This window comes from Erithacus rubecula (assembly GCF_903797595.1).
Source record: "Erithacus rubecula genome assembly, chromosome: 6".
Taxonomy (NCBI): domain Eukaryota; kingdom Metazoa; phylum Chordata; class Aves; order Passeriformes; family Muscicapidae; genus Erithacus; species Erithacus rubecula.
The window spans coordinates 38,668,083-38,684,969 of NC_136688.1; the positions used below are offsets into that span (position 1 = coordinate 38,668,083).

A 16,887-nucleotide genomic window follows, 5' to 3' on the forward strand; every position below is an offset into this window, starting at 1 on the left:
TTCAGCGATGCTGATGTTGGCATTTCCTATCTCCCTTTGCCTGTTATGTGCTGCTACTCTCTGTAAATTAATTGCAGCTGTAGCATTTGCATCCTTTTCTTTGGCATCATGAGTGGCTTTGGTTTATTCTTCCAGGTGCAGACTAATTGCATGTCTGTGCCTCTTCACAGAGCGCTTCCACATGTCCTATAAGATTGTGCGAACAGACAGCCGGCTGGTGCGGAACATTCTGACTGCCCATGGCTTCCATGAGGTGAGTGCAACAACCTGTGCTCTGGTTTTGTGCTGGGCTGGGAGGGGATTGTAATGTTTTTGGGGTTTTTTGGGTTTTTTTCTTTTTTTTTTTTTTTTTTCCCAACAGCAATGTTAGAACCAGGAAGTTGCTGTGGCCTCCCATTGAGGTTTTTGGTTTTGTCTTTTTATGTACTGTGCTAGTCAGGCTAAAAATAAGTCATTTTGCTCTCTCAAAGGAGAACCCATTAGTGTTAAGCCTTCAGAAATAGGGGGGAAAGGAGTGCTGAAGTTTGGTCATGTGCTTCTTCTGTTTTTGCTTTTAAAGCATCACATCCTTGAGAATAAATGAAAGATTTAATTTCTCAGCCTTTATAAGCTCTCAGAAGTATTGATGTATTTCACACTTCTAGTGCCTTCTTGCTCTAAAGAGTGTCCTGTATGCAGCTAATGACAATTTGAGAGATGTATAGTGTTGATTTTTTTTTCATAGTAACAGCACCTTAGGGAATTGATTTTGACAAGTTTTCTGAAGATATTTAAAATGCTTTGCAAACTGTGTTTAAACCGTCTATGAAAATAAGTCTCACAACTTAGTTTAGAAAATTTGACATGGTTTTTTTTCCCAGCATGGGAATACCTTAGGGCAGCAGTTTGGCTGGAGTTGCCCTTATATTAGAGGCAATAGAGGAGCCTGTCTTAAACTAGAATTGCTTTGGCCTACTAGATCTAGGGACAGAGTGGTGTTGCGTTTCATTAGTTTTGGGTGTGGTGTTTTTTATGTTGCTTTTTAGGTTCACCCCAATAGCAGTGATTATAATCTCATGTGGACAGGATCACACTTGAAGCCCTGCTTGCTGCGTACCCTTACAGATGTTCAGAAAGTCAATCATTTCCCTAGGTAAGGCCTTGACACCATGTTTTGTTGAACATCTCTGTGATGATTTGCAAAAATCTGAACATAGATACCCCCCAAAAAATAGAGTACACATGATGCTGTAAAATCCCAACAGACTGGGCCAGTGCCATGTGCTGTCTTCATCTTAATGGCCTTTGGGGTTTCTGGGAAATAGCATATAAATTAAAATGCTTGTCTGTAGCCCAAATACTGGATTTTTAATTTTATTTTATAATTTGATGATAAATTATTTATGACTGAGTTTTTAGTTAGAGAGATAGTCCTATGTCCCCAGCTAGAGTTTGTAATCACCATTGTAACAGATTGCTGTGCTTGGGAATTGCAGGAACTGCCACAAACAATATTAATACAGCCATAAAGTAGAGGCAGTAAAGCTTGAGAGTAGTTGCAGGTTAAGGTTTAGATATCTGACAAAGCTGCAGATACTTCAGTAGCTATGACAAAGGGTTGCTGTAATGTCAGGGAAAAAACAGATACAGTTTCTTGTTTTGGGACCCAGGTCGTATGAACTGACACGAAAGGACAGACTGTACAAGAATGTCTGTCGAATGCAGCTGGCCCACGGGTTCAAGACATTCCATATCTTACCTCAGACTTTCATCCTCCCAACAGAGTACCAGGACTTCTGCAGTAAGTGAATGGCTGGTGATGCCCAGACATAAAACAAAATAATGGGATGTGGGGGGAAGGGAATTATTTTTAATACCCTAGCCTTTTGATCATGCCAGTGGTCAAGGCAGCAAAATTAGAGGAAGCTGGGAAGACGGTACAAAAAGTCCACATGATTTCTTAATGTAATTTCTACTCTGCTATTTACTACATGCCTGTGTAAGTTTTCAAAAAGCTGATGTGGGCTTAAGATTCCAAAATGGAGGAGTTTTTATGTGCACAGTGTTGTTGATGATCAGCTTCACAATATCCCTGCCTAATGCCTGGGAGTACTGAAGTGAGAGGTGCCAAAAGCAGGCATAGAGCAGAAGAATGAATCTATTGGAGCAGCAGGGGGGCTTCAGGGAGGGACTGTTATAATTGCAGTGATTCCAAGGGATGAAATAGCACACTGAAGAAGCAGACTTTGATCTCCTTGTGAAGTTCTCTAAAACCTTTACTGTAGGCAACGTTCTTGATTCTTGTTTCCCTGTTAATAAGCAAAAGGGAAAATGTTGCAGACTTGTGCTGTTTTCTTTTAACAGATACCTATTCTAAGGACAGAGGCCCCTGGATAGTGAAGCCTGTGGCCTCTTCCAGAGGTCGAGGTGTCTACCTGGTAAATAATGTAAGTGTTCACTAAAAGGACTGTTCTTCAGTAACACTGTGAAACTATGACAGATTCCAGGCAAGAGGCATGGAGACATCAAACTGGACACTGACCTTATTCAATTTCATACATATATGAGCAGTTCAACAGTCCTGAGCAGCTTGGAAGACCTGCCTGGGCCTGTGCTGTGTAACCGAAAGCAGCCTGTCTCTTTGTGTGCTGTGCTCATCTTGCAATCTGCCTTCAAGCTTATTAGGAGCAAGTTTATACTCCCTAAGACAGTTTGGAAAGCTGTGCTGATTCATGGCCTCTTTGTGGCTGACAGTAGGCTGACCTTGTGGAAATTTCCAGAGCTCTCCTTAGTTGTTTCCCTATGTGACCTAAACAGTCCTCAAACAGACCCTTCCTCTCCCACTTCCCCATGGAAAAGACCAGTTTAAATGAATCTTGATAGAGTAGGAAGTGTATCAATCTTAAAGCTATGTTACCTAAAGCCAGTGTGTCCTTCCTGAGATGTAGTGGGGGTAGTTTTTGAAATCAATGTGCAGGCTTTAGTGTCGTTTGCTCTCTGTGGGCTTTGCAGGGAGTTAGGTTGTCATAGGTAACAAATACATCTGAGCTGGAGCCAAACACATGAGGGGATTCCAATAAATATGCTCAGCAGCAAAATGACTGTTGAGTCATTTTGTTTTCACTAATTCAAACCCCTTTAGCCTTCCCTGCACTGAAGGGGTCATGCTGCCTCATCTGTTCTCTACTTGGATCATTTCCCATAAAATAAGGGAGCAATTCGCCAAGTGCATGAGGTAAGTATTTCCAGAGCTACACTCGGTTTTTTCTTAGCTTGAAAGGGAGGAATGAGCTCAGGCTCACATGGCAGTTGGCCATGACCTGGGGAAAATACCCTTCTGGGACCAATATCCCTTTGTGTATTTCTGTTCAAGAAACACTGCAGCTAGTTTGGCCCACAGGCCAGTTTTCTTCAGTGTGATGCCATTAAAAGAGTGTCTTTAGAATCTCATGACAAAAGGTTTTGAAAACAACAATAACCCCTCCAAAAATAACAAACCTTTGCATTTCCCTGATGCATATAGAACAGCGTGTCACTTTTGTGTGATATTCTGAGGGAAGTTGAGCTTGTGCTCTCATATTCTATATAAGCATTTTATATGCTTAGGTTTTCTGCTTGTTATGCTGGTGTTGTGGCTGAATAAATGCAAAATTCAATAAAGGCAGAATCTTGTGATTCTCTTGCCTCTTTTGAAACTGGAGGCAAGAAAGTGTTGTGCAAGAAACTGGTTACAAAAGAGCCTTGCATACAGCTAAAAGTCAAAGCTTTTTCAACAGATCTCATAACTTTGCAGTGTGTGTTTGTCATAGTTGGAGCTTTCTGTTCTTACCTGCATGTGTAGCTTATTTTGGGTACAGGAGCTCCTGCTATGAACTGAGAGTCAGTAGAAGGTAGGCAAAAATATTGGATACCAGCCCAGGATGTAATTATAAAGATCACAAGTTGAGTCATTTTCTTCACTTGTGACTTCCCCACCAAATGTAACTACATACTCCATCCTGGGTCTTCTAAACCCTTTCTCCATGTGTTTGGTTAAACCCCTGAGAAGCAAACAGAGTAACAGTTACTACTTAGATATGGGCGCTTTTTTCTCTGCCTATTTTACATCTTTACCCTGTGGCTGTTAAATCTGTATGCTACTCTGAGTATTTTACTGGAAAATTGAATGAGCAGGTGTTTTTGGCAATGTAATCATTCCTAGACTTTTCTTTAGGATCTAATTACCTTTAATGTGTTGTGATCGACAGTTATGTTTTTTCATTTTGGTTTTATTTCTTCCTTCCCTGACTGTACTTATTTGGTACAGGGTGGCTTTAGGAGGGAAAGGCATGATAAAATGGTGGATTTGATCTAATTTCTTCTTATTCCTTACATCTTCTGTTTTTTCACTTGTAAATTCTCTGTTCTTCTGCAGCCAAACCAAATAGTAGTTGAAGACAACATCTTGGTGTCTCGTTACATCAGCAATCCCTTGCTCATAGATGGTGAGTGTGCTGAGGAATTGCTTTTCTCTCTTCCCCCAACCCTGCATCTGAGGATCTCTGCAACCTTTGCAGGAGTTCAGTTGAATAATTGAGTGGTCTAACTTGGTCTAGCATCAGACAGATGTAACTAGAGAATTCATTAAAACCTGGAAGCTTTTCAACTGGGATAGCTTCAGGCACTTGTGTTAGCAGCAGATAATGGTTTATTGCTCTCAGAGTCTGTTGAAATTCCTCAGCTGGTTATGATGTCTGAAAGAACTCGCAGTCACTGTCTCTTGACAACTGTATTTCAGATTTCAAGTTCGACGTGCGTCTCTATGTTCTGGTCACATCCTATGATCCCCTTGTCGTCTATCTCTACGAGGAAGGATTGGCCAGGTATGGGAGAAGTCTTTGTTTTTCAGTGGACCTGCCCTTGGTGATCCAGACATTTCTTGGCTTGCCTCTCTACTCCTGAAACAATAGTAAAATGAGGAAAGTACAAGTTAGGGAATTCTGCTGAATTTAAATAGGTGATACTTCATCATGCTGCGTCCCATCAGGTTTCTTCATATAGATTATAGGATCTTGAGTGAGGGATTTTATTGTTTTTATATATAATTAATAAAGCAAGTTTTCAACTCTCAAGGGTTAAATGGCACAACAGATCATCATGTTCATTCTCACAGTTGAATTTCTTCTCAGAACTTGGGATTGTTGATACCTTTGTGCCCCTTCTCCATTCTCCAAGGGGAAGGGAATCCAAACTTTCTCAAATTTATCCTAAGAAAAATGTAGTTGGAGACTTGTTGATAAATGAGATCAGTGACTCATTCATTTCAATGACTCTTCTAAATTTTAGGTCAGCATTTGTATTTTTCTGCAGTCTCTACTAAGTTTTTTTAGGCTATTTCACTGTTTTTGCCCTGCAAGATAACAAATTTCCTTTGCATGTAAGTCATGAAAGACTTAAAATTCCCTAGAATCAATACTCATCTACCAAAAATACCAGTTTTTCTTTGTCCCAGAAATTTAGCAAAATATTTTGTCTATAGTAACTAATGGATTTGGAGCAATCACCCCTCTGAATTTCCAACAGATCAGAATTTTAACTGTAGTGATTTATGTTTGAGGGAAAAAACACCACATGACTGTCTTCAGCACAGTTTTAAGCAATGCTGTATCTTTCTTACAAGCACATCTGATGTATTCAGAATATCTCTAGGGTTCATGCCTGACATGGCTCTGACTTGGGTAGCTACTGAATCCAAATTATCTTTATCCCAAGAAGATAATGAATCCTGAAGAATACATAAATAATGATCCCACAAGAAATATCTATTAAATCAATGAACACCCTTCAGGTGTGTTGTGATGTGCCTCTACCTGCAAAGATAATGTGAACACATTTTTTTCCTAAAAGGAGGCAGAAAGGGGAAGCTTGTCTTTGTAAGTGGAGAGCTTAAAGACCATATTCACTTTAGAAAGGGAGCCTTAAACATGCCAGTCATGCAAGACTTTTCTCTTGGGAACTGGCAGCTAAGTTGTTAGCTGCTAATATTGCATGCTTTGGAAAGTGAAGAGGGAAACAAGATAGCATAGTATTCCAGCATATTCTTAGAATGGGCACTGCATAGCAGGCCTTCAAAGATAGGAGTTGCACCAGCATTGATATCTTAAAGGTGAGTAATATATTTTGCTTGAGGGTAAGAGTGTGGAAGAACATACCAAGGTATTCATTCAGAAACATCAGTCTCAACAGTTCTGTACTCTCAGTCTTCCACACCCATCTTCTCAATGCCCATCTGTATCAATACTTACAAATCACTTTTCAGTTTTCTGAAATCCTTGGCAGTTTACACACTAGAAGTGTGTTTAGATTCCATTTGTGTAAACTATAATCAAATCTGATACACATGGTGTTGACACACATGACAAGTGGAGCATATATCTACAGGACACCACAGTATCACTAGTTAAACTTTTCCTTTCTTTCAAATTGCATCCCATCCCTCAGCTTTCTGTGAGAGACTAAATGTGGCACTAGGTATCTTAATGCTGCTTTGGGTATAGTCCACTCTACCAGAATAGCTATGGAAGAGGTGTTGAGGAAATAAAAATAATGAGCTGTTATCTTTCTTCCAAGAGAGATAGCTCTGGGCTCTGGAGAGTAGCTCTGGTTGTGTTACTAAACTTCAGCTGCCCACTGAGCAGTTTCAGCTGAAGTGTCAGCTGTGGCTAAAGACTTGAATGGTTTCACATGATAGCTGTAAATTTATTGCTTAATTACACTTAAGCTTTTCCTGTCTGCTGTGGCTATAGAGCTGATATGTTCATGCTGCAAGTGCTGGCAAGCTCTCTGGAGGACAGTGCTCAAGGTGAGCAGAGGCTGATAAAACTTTAGGTGGGCTGTTCTGTGTGGCCTCCAGATGGCACTAGTGGTCTTTAGTTGTAGCAATTTGCATTTTCTCCATACCCTGCATTTGCAGATTCAGTTGGTGAGAGGTAAAGAATCTGGAGTTAGTGGATTATGGCTTCCTATTTAGCTGTTTTGCCATTCAATTTACAGTGTGAGTTTTGTGCTGGGAAGAGAGCATTGTATTGCTTCACATAGTGTAATGCTTTGGTTTAAAGCTGGGACAAAAGTTTAGCTTTGCAAGGGAAGGGAAGTGTTTTAACCTTGGGGAGTAGAAGTCGTTTTTAATACTTTGTTTAAGGAAGAAAACCTCATGCTGCTTAAGGATAGAAAATATTTCTAGCAGATAACTGGGTGGTAGGTCAGGGTCTGGAATCAAAGGTGTTATAGAAGCAATCTAAGGTGAAAAATACCATCAGAACAAAGCAATTTGGTTTTGGAACCTCAGCTAGTGCTGTGGTGCACTGTGGTGACTTCCATGTTTTGAATTTGCTTTCTGAAGGCAGATTGTCTCTGAAGTGTGGTAAGGATGACCTAGCTTGGTGTTTTAATCTTTTTTTCCATTTTCTGAGTCTATTTGAAAGGTCGTGTTCCTCTCTGTTATGCTTTGCATATTCCAAGAGGAACCTGACTGTTAAGTAAACTTGGTGGCCTCTACCAGAAAAGGAGTGCTATGAGGAAACCATAAAATGTAATGATCTTTACAAGGAACAGACTTGGTATAAAAAACATTTGTGATGTTTGACTAGATATTTCCTTAGGCCTTGTTTTTTCTGGCACAGTTAGGCTTGTCATGACATGATCTAGAGTGGAATTTGAGGCTTCAGAGCTGAGAAGATGTAAGAGATTGTGGATCCAACACTTTTGTACCTTCCATTTCAGTTTCCAAGTTTCATCTGAAGGAGATAGGAAGGCTGTGTACCCAGATGTGTGTAACAAAGCCTTCAGCTGTTGTGCTGGAAGTACTAAATAACCAGGTTTGCCCTGGCCAAAGTTCTCTCTCTCTTTTTTTTGTTAATTTTTTAAAATTTTTTTTCAGGAAGAGAATTCTTCAAAATGTTTGTGTCAGGTTTTTGTTTTGTTTTGGTTTTTTTTTTCCCTGAGTTTTTGTTTGTTTGGTTGGTTTTTTGATTTTGTTTTGATTTTGGGGTATTTCTGTTTTGTTTTTAATTTATTTTCTATTTATCCTTTAATACCAGGTAAAACTTAGGGAGCACTGATGTTGAGTAGGTTCATTTTCTAGCTATTTCCATCCCACTCCATATGGAATAAGCTGTATAAAGGGACAGAACCTCAAGTGAACAGAGTCAATTATCAGACTTCTGGAGAGTTATTAAGAGTGGTATCAGTGAATGTGCTCTGCTTTTCTTTTGTTACAGTATAGCTTTTCTAGTCATGCCCCCCTTGAACTCTGTCAAAACTGCTTGCATGTTTTGTGCCTGGTGGATGTCTCGAAGGAGCACTGCTAATAGATTAATTTGGAGATACTCAGTGATCTGTTTGGAGGGAGTGGAGTGTGGTAGGGATTTTTTTCCTCTTTCTTGAGGCTTGAAACAAGACAGAAGCTGTGCATTAGACATAAAGCAGCACTGGGTGACTTAAGATCCTCCTGTTGGATTGAGGAGTGTGTTGAGTGTGTTCTAGTACATATTAAAAAAAAGTAGACACAGTGTGCTGCCATACATCTGTTAAATTGGCAGATATTTAGTAACTTTGTACTGGAAAGGACAATTATAATCTAGATTGGTTGTCTGTGATCACAGCCTGGAGAATTGTAGCTGAGACCTTTGCACTGAAGATATAGTTTTGGAAAATTAGGTGGTCATGGCAAGCTTGGTCCAAGTTTGCCTGGGGGTTTAACTCTGTCATCTGATCATACATTAAAAATCTTGGTAGTTTTATTCATCTGAGGTTTCTAAAACAGGCAATGTAATATATTTATTGATATATCTTTTATGTCTGAGTTTGAGTAAGAGGTATATTGTTAATAAACTACAGTCCTAATTATAAACTTTAACACTCTTTTGAAGGTGACTCACCAAGTGCAGTTATATGGGAGTCCCAAGGCTTCATTTAGAGCCAACTGCTGAATTGGTGGATTATGCTGGTTTTTGTAGGGGCGTTCATGCAGGTAGAGAATAACAAGCCTGACTTGTGCCTGAAGTGCAGCTGAAGAGAACATAGGGCTGGGAATAGCTCATGCTGTTTGTGAGCCTTCCCTGTTTCCCTAGTTCTCTCTCCTAACTTCCCCTCCTTCTGTGTGGGACAGAAAGGAGCCTGGTGGACCTCTCTAGCTTGGTGCCTACGATATGATGAGGGCTTGACACACACAGTGTAGGGAATCCATAGTGAAATGGCCCCTTCTTTTTGGGGAGACTTCTCAATAGAGTACTTTTTCTCTTAAACCATGTTTAGACAGCCCTATTTATGAACTTGAATAGCTGGAAGGGTCAGGAACTTGTCCTTCAGATGTACACTGAATTTGAAATATAGATTAGAGTAAAAGAAGAAGCAAAACTGAGCTGAAACTCAGACATTTGTGCAAAAGGCCCAAGGAACAGCAGCTTGGGGAGACTTTCCAGTGGGACACAAGGGGTTGCTCTGGGGTTAGACTGCTGAGCTTTGCAGCATTGCCACTAGCTGCCATGCTGCCACCTGAGCTCATTCCACTCAGCCTTGTGACACCCTTCCTTCAGTAGCTTGGCTTCCTAATTGACATTGGCTCCTCTGGGATATTCACCATTTCTGTGCTGGATTCCTGTGGTTTCCAAAGAATTCAGGTATTTGCTTTGAGCCAAGGAATTCACATTAGCTCACAGGCTGTGCTCAGGCCAGAGCTGGCTGAGCCAGCTGCAGCAGCCTCATCCCACTTGCAGTAACCCCTGCCCAGCAGGCTCTGCTGCTTAGGGAGTGCAACTAATTTATTTCTGCATGGACACCTGGGATCTGGCTGCAGCCACTTCAGTAGATGTTGCTCCATGCAGAAGCTGTGGAGCAGTGTTATTTACTTGATGCACCTGCTGGGCTTCAGGCCAGTGAATAGACCATCAAGCCAGAAGGCTTTATGTTGCTTCCTTACTTTTTAATGAAGATAATTGGATTCAGATCACTGAGGTGAATAACTACTGAGTCACTGAGGTGTATAACTACATGACCCTACTGTTATTCTTAACAGGCAGGCTACTAAGCAGTTGTTAAAGGTGGTCAGCTCAGTTGTTAAAGCTGCTGACAGTCTGTGCAATGAGAAACTAGAGAATGTGAGAAACAGAAAATGAGAGTTTGACCAAATCACAAACTAGCTGAGATTGGAAGGGATCTTGTCCAACCCCCTATTCAAGTGAGACTATCTAGGTCAGGTTGCCCAGGATCATGTCCAGATGGCTTTTGACTATCTCCAAGGAAAGAGATTCCACAACCTCTCTGGGCAACCTGTGCCAGTGCTTGGTTATCCTCATGGTGTTTTCTTGTACTCCAAAGGTTCAAAATCATGCAATGTGTAAATTGAAATGCATAAATTGAAAATATTTAAATTTATTGTGAAAAGACTTTAAAAAGTCTTTATTTTCCCCCCTGTTCCTGCAGACATCTGGTAAAACTGCTCCTGGATCTTGTTGTTTAACATAGAACTGTTTGAGTAATTTTATTCGGCTTTGATTAGAGAAACTGCCATCATAGAGATGTCATCAAAACTCCTTTCTATGTTTAGTAATTCCCTTACAAGCTTTAGCTCCTGTTCATGCTTGATTGCTAACTGACATATCAGGTGGATGCTGTGAAACATATTAATGTGGGAGGTAGGGGGATTGTGATGATCTTTAGAGTTTTGTTTTCTGTCCTGTACTGTAAGGGAACTATGTTCTCTAAACAAAGTGGCAGCTTATAGACTAACAGGGAAGCTAAAGTCTCATGCATAGGGAGGAATGAGGGAGTGACTCCAAGCATAAAACGTGAGGAGCATGCTTGTAAAAGCATTTCACTATTTCCAGGACATTTATGCAGGAACTCTCTGTGCAGTCATGGAAAAGTCTATCATAATATGTGGGTTTTTTGTAGAGCTCATTTGAGAGAAGAGGGATTAACTATTCTTTCCTTCTTCCCACTCCATAGTCTTTTCCCTTCTCTTCCTTTCCCAGGCTCTGACTAGATGCCTCAAATAAGCATTCCGGAGCTGTCAAGTTTCATGCAAAACCATGTAACATCTTCTGTAAATATTTAATGATCCAGTTTACATGTTTCTGGAATGGCTTGCAAACTTTACCTTGTGGTTAATGCATTTCCTGAAGTAGTTCTGGAGATAAGGCAAAGAACGTTGTACAGTCCCTTGGGTACTGTCCTGCCTGGAACTGTGACAGTACAAGGGTAGTTGTTTGGGTTGAGGTGGTGTAGGGATGTGGGTAAAGGGCCAAAGTTTAATGTAGTGGATTTTGGGGATTTTTCAGTGTGAGCTCTGACATGTTTTGCAGACTGCTAGGTGAGCAGGGGAAAAACTTGCATGGCTCTTGAGAAGATGGTGATCTATTGCAGGTGGAGCTTAAATGTGGTTATTAGGCTTTAATAAACTTTTGCAAGAAAGGGAAGGAAGTCTGGAATCTGTTGGTATCTGAATACCAAAGGTGAAGCTGAAGCATGACAGGGAGGCAGAGAGTTGGGACCTCTCTAGATGTTATACTCTTAGTCTAGAGATGGAGAGTAGTTTTGGAGTCTGAAGGAATTAGTGGGGATTCTTCCCTTAAATTTCTTTTTGTGCTGCCCAGGCTAGTTGTTGCTGCTACTGCCACCCTCTTGCTTGCTTTTGATTGCTCTTTCTTCCTCTCTGATCCGAGACAAAGTGCAGGCAGAAGGAAGGGAAATGTGCTGTTGAGGAAGGTGAGCTGTGTAGCAGTGTGCAGTTGCTGGCATAGAGAATGGACTGTTGGCTTTGTCCAAGCTGGAGTACAGCCCTGTGACTTGGCTGTGACCAGCTGAGACATGAGCAGGTGTGTCAGAACAGTGCAATGTGTGAGTATCACTTCTGTGTTCTAAGCTTTGAATTCAGAAATGAAGGGCATCTCCTCTGTCCTGCTGGGGAAAGAGAAGCTGCAGTGAAAGGGAGGGAGGCTGCCAGGGCTGTTCCCAATATGATTCTGCCCGGGAGCTGTATTACAGGCAGCAGTTAGTGTGGAAACTGAACAATGCACAGTCAACCTCAGGTTAACCTTTGCTATTTCCAGCTGTAGTTTTGGGGTAGAAGCTCTCCTATAATATTTCTGCTTAGAGACTTGTAATCTAATATCTTGTATACCATATTAGAATGTGTCTTTTAATTTTCTTAACTTAGCCCTTTTCTCAGACTTAAAAGGAAAAGATTCATTAGAAGGGAAGGATTCTGAGAGAGCAGAACTGCAGTAAGGCCAGATAAACAAGTTACTGAAAGGGAATGCCTTTAGTATTGCTTGCAGTTCATTTTCAACAATGAATACAAGCAGTACATAACATCAGGACATGGGAAGGTGCTTCCTATATTCTTGCTGCTGTGAACTGTATTACCCCTGTGTAGTACATATCTCAGAGATGACCCAGGTTGATGATGTCAGAGAGGCCTACTCCTCGTGCATCTTCTACTCCTGCACTCTGTCCAAGTACATTGGCAGGTGGAAGAAAGTTCAGTCATTCAACTTTGAAAGCTGGTGGTTAGAACTTGTGTTGTTGAGAAAGCAATCTGTATTCAGGCCACAGAAGAGCTGATAGTCTTCTGATGGTGGATACAGAACAGACATCCATTCCTTTCTTGGCTACCTGCATAATAAACCAGTTTATGGTTTAGATGAAGTGGGGACAGAAGAATGTACTGAAGTGGCAGAAAACCTTCCTGTCTGACTAATAGTGGAAAATTTTACCTTTTCCTAGTTTTGTTTTGTTTTTTTTTTTTCCCACTTGACAACTCCTACAGGAAAATTCTATGTAAGAATTAAAAGCAGTGTGACTCTAGTTGTTGAACCACTTAGCCCACACACACTTTAACAGCAATGCCTGTTAAGTGTGTTGGATCTCTGCATTGCAAGGCCTATGGAGTAGTCCAGAACTTGGACAGGAACAGATCAGTGGGGGAAAATGAAGTTGCTTGAAGCAGAGTAAGAAGAGGTGATGTTAGTAAGCAGAAGATAGTGTTTAGATGAGTTTCCCTTGATAAATTTTTTTTTTTTTTTTGGCTGAAGGTAGGCCTCCACGTGTGGACAGTCCAGCCTCTGGTTTAGGAGTAATCTTGGATTCCTGTCTGATTGCAGTCTCCCACATAGCAGCATCCACGAGTAATGCTTTGGCTCAGGAACAGTCCTGTCCTGGCAGATGGTGATCTGGGCTCACAAACTTGTGCCTTCATCACTCTTTGGCTGGATTATAGCAATGTGAGACACCTGGGCATGAAGCCTTTAGTGTTTAGAAAAATAGTTCATGCAGAATATTGCAGCATATGATTGTGGTAAATTCTGTTACTGGGAAAACACGAGGGTTGCCCTTTATTTTCTCTCCCTGCCTAGCATCTAGTTTTTGATTTGCTTTTCTGGTCTTGGACCTTATCTTTTAAGTAACACGTATTCTATTCTTAGTAGTGGCCCAGAATGAAATTGGAAAAGAATGTTGCCCTTAAATAAAGTAATCTTCTGAAAGATTGGAAGATTCCTCAAGAGTATATTCTAATTTCAGGTTAACACCTAGAACATTTTACAATCATTGTTTTTCTATTTTTAATTATTACTGTAAGGCCTTTTCCTGTGACCCTGGTTTCTCTAAAAGAGTGTTAAATTTCTGTTGGAGCAAAACATTCTGTAGCCTGCAAGTCTCTTGTCCTTCCTGAAGAGAGCAAATGTGGTGGATGAGCAGCACAGTTATTTACTACAGTGAAAGAAGGATACAGTAAAGTCTGAAAAGCTGTGGAACTGTAGAGTACTGAAGGTAATTGTGGCTGGTGTTTCAGAGGTAGTAACAATTACCTTCAGTACTCTACAATACTCTCAAGCAAGCTCAAAATACAGAAGTATAAGGAGTGTGGATTGTTTGCTAGTATTGTGCTTCTGGTCTGTTACTATTCTGACATCCAGAGGCTATTGATAGAAGCTCTACAAATAGCTTGCATTTTCCATTTGCAGGCTTGCACTTAGCATGAGACTGGTCAAACCAGCTCTGGGTGAATGTATTAAGCATGGGATTGTGTTATTTAAAGCTTGGACTTTTTTGGTAGTAGATATGAGTAATTTAATGTTTTGGAGGTTTTGGTGCATTGCTGAAGTTGCCCATAGGTCCTTCAAGATGATAGCATCCAAGTAAGAGAGAAAGCTTAGATACTGGGAGCTCTGGAACACAGTGAAGTATCTTTTGAATAGACAATCCCCACAGAAATATAAAATTCTGAGCATGGAACTCGGACCACCTAATAATTAAGTATGGTTTCTGTAGAAGGAAACTAATGCAAGCATTTAAAGGCACAGAAATACTGTTGATTTGAGTGTTGTCTGTGTCTGCCAGGGGTTCCTGTTCTCATATTTAAGGATGGAAAAAATAAAAGCATAAGATGAAAAGCATGGTGAATCTCATTGCCCTCTGCTTGGAAGTACCAAGGGAGACTTGAAATGTCTCTCTGATTGTACTCAGTATCTTTCAGGATCTGGCTGAAAGTACATTTCAACAAATACTTCTAGTATGCTGCCAGTAAATGATTGTTAAGATGAAGATGATGAAATCATAAATAAGAACAAAATATATGACAGGACTTTTGTCACTATTTTCAAAACTGAAGTTCTAAACCCAGGAAACTTACAGTTAAACTGAAAAAATTCAAATACTTTAAGCTGTGGAAGTATGTGGAAAGGGGATCCAAACTTCCAAATGCTTTAGTTGCCAGCTGTTCTGACTTCATATGTAGTTAAAGCTGAGAAAAATGCAGTGCAAAATGTTTTTCACTCTTTTAACCTTGCCACTTAAAATTAGTTATATCATGGGGGATTTGTTTTCCCCCCTGCTTCCACATGTGTGTTTAAGGATAAGTTTAAGCATTTTCATGGATTTGCTGATATTGTTCTTAGGGCAACAGGTATTTCTCAAAATGGCTACCAAGTGAGGGCAGTAGTAGCATTTTCACTGAGAAGTAAGGTCTTTGTTTTGGCAATTCTTTACAAGGGAAGGAAAGGATTGTGTCTTTTTTTTTTTTTTGGGGGGTTTTTTTTTGGGGGGGTTTTTTTTTTGGTTTTTTTTTTTGGTTTTTTTTTGTTGTGTGTTTGTTACTTGTTAACTCTCTTTGTATAGTTCAGCTGCTTCTGAACTGTGGGAAATAATGAGGGAAGGATGAAGAGAGATGACTATTAATGAAAAAAAAATGGAGATGCATTCTTTTTTGAACATTATTTTCATTGCATAACCAGATGATCCAGCTTTCTCTCCCTATTCCATTTTTCCTGAATCCTGTCTCCTTTTTCCTGCATTGAGGCTTCTCCCATATCTGTTCCCCGTTTTTATGCAGCTAATTCTGTTCTCCTTGGTATATACTTTTCTTCTTGCTGGGCTTTATTTGGATAGCATGTGTTTGACTCTTCCCTTATCCTTTCTTACTCCTCTTACATTTTTTGAGACTTTGGCATCTTAAGTTCTTGTGGTACAGGAGGATTGTCAGAGTGAAGGTGTTTTTTCCCTCGCTGATTTTTTTTTTTTTTTTTTCTTCTTGTTTGGGGGTTTTTTGAACTGGAGCATACTTATTGTTGCAAGCTGTGGTGATTACCAGTGGCTCATACTGGTCATTTTACCTACCAGATGCTCTGGATTCTGCTCTCATTTTTTTAAAATTAACTTTTCTCCAAAGTCTGAGGCCTAAAATATGTATTGAATCAGGATTACATGTAGTGTAATAAAATTATTGCAGTTGGGCTAGATTACTGTTGTAGGTCCTTTCCAGCTGCAACTATTCTATTACATTGTATTCATATTCTATTACATTATTTTTTGCTTGATGTGTCCTTTGAGGATAAACTGTATTTTGCATTTGATTAAGTCTCATAACATGCATTCTCTCCCTGGGTGTTGCTGTTGAGTGGTCTGTGTGGTAGTTGTGATTTGTAGTGACATGCATGCTGTATTTAGCAAGATGGCACTTGTTCAAGAAATACTATGAGTTTTTATTCCTCTTTACAGATTTGCAACAGTGAGGTATGACCAGGCATCCAAGAACATTAAAAACCAGTTTATGCATCTGACCAACTACAGTGTCAACAAGAAGAGTGGAGATTATGTCAGGTACTTGGATGGCAAATGGAACTTGTTCTTTAGAGGTTGGGTCAATTTACCTAAGTTGGTCTAATTCTGATCCATAGAGGTAGGCCAGTGGTGTCAATCTCCTCCTTTTATTTGTTTTCAGCTGTGATGATCCTGAAGTAGAGGATTATGGAAACAAGTGGAGCATGAGTGCAATGCTGAGGTACTTAAAACAAGAGGGGAGAGACACTGCAGGTCAGTAAAAATCTTGTTCTTTCATTTCTTTGTTGGATTTTGATCATCTCACTAGTGTGAATTCTAAGAAGTCAGGGAAGAGCCCCAGTGAGTCCCATTTAGCACCAGAGCAGGGTGGAGGGAAGCATTGTTCCTTACTAGAGTTGTGCATTTATTCCCTATCCCCAGAGACAAGGTCTTACCCCTTCCTTTTTGCAACTAGTATTCTGAGACTTTCTCAGTTTGTGTTTCTTAATATTTTACCTACATTTCCCATTTCTTAAGGTCATTCCATTCCTTCTAAAAGCTTCCCTCCCTCTACTGCTCCCATGGCCTGTTGAGTGACCAACCTCTGGACAACTGTGCCAGTTTGAATGACTCTTGGATGTGGTGTCATCTTTCCATGGCTCAGGTTTTTGCTGAGTGTTTTCATTTAGTCTGTGTTTCATATAAAATAGCTCCCTCTTCCACACCTTTGCCGGGTCTGCTGGGAGTAACTGCATCTGCAGAGCAGAATCCGGGTATATCCTTTAAGGGATAATTTACCTGTGATACTGATACATCAGTAAAATTGCTGAC

General features: G+C 40.3%; 1 protein-coding gene across 2 annotated transcripts in view; it reads left to right on the forward strand.

The window, feature by feature from the left end:
* TTLL5 (tubulin tyrosine ligase like 5) overlaps positions 1 to 16,887 on the forward strand; it is a 117,517-nt gene that overhangs the window by 5,846 nt on the left and 94,784 nt on the right. For both annotated transcript variants that reach the window (XM_079309549.1, XM_079309548.1), the window contains exons 4-11: positions 171 to 253; positions 1,026 to 1,132; positions 1,650 to 1,780; positions 2,344 to 2,426; positions 4,394 to 4,463; positions 4,757 to 4,841; positions 16,015 to 16,116; positions 16,238 to 16,329. In XM_079309549.1, coding sequence (XP_079165675.1) covers positions 171 to 253; positions 1,026 to 1,132; positions 1,650 to 1,780; positions 2,344 to 2,426; positions 4,394 to 4,463; positions 4,757 to 4,841; positions 16,015 to 16,116; positions 16,238 to 16,329 — 753 coding nt within the window. The remainder of the gene's footprint in view (positions 1 to 170; positions 254 to 1,025; positions 1,133 to 1,649; positions 1,781 to 2,343; positions 2,427 to 4,393; positions 4,464 to 4,756; positions 4,842 to 16,014; positions 16,117 to 16,237; positions 16,330 to 16,887) is intronic.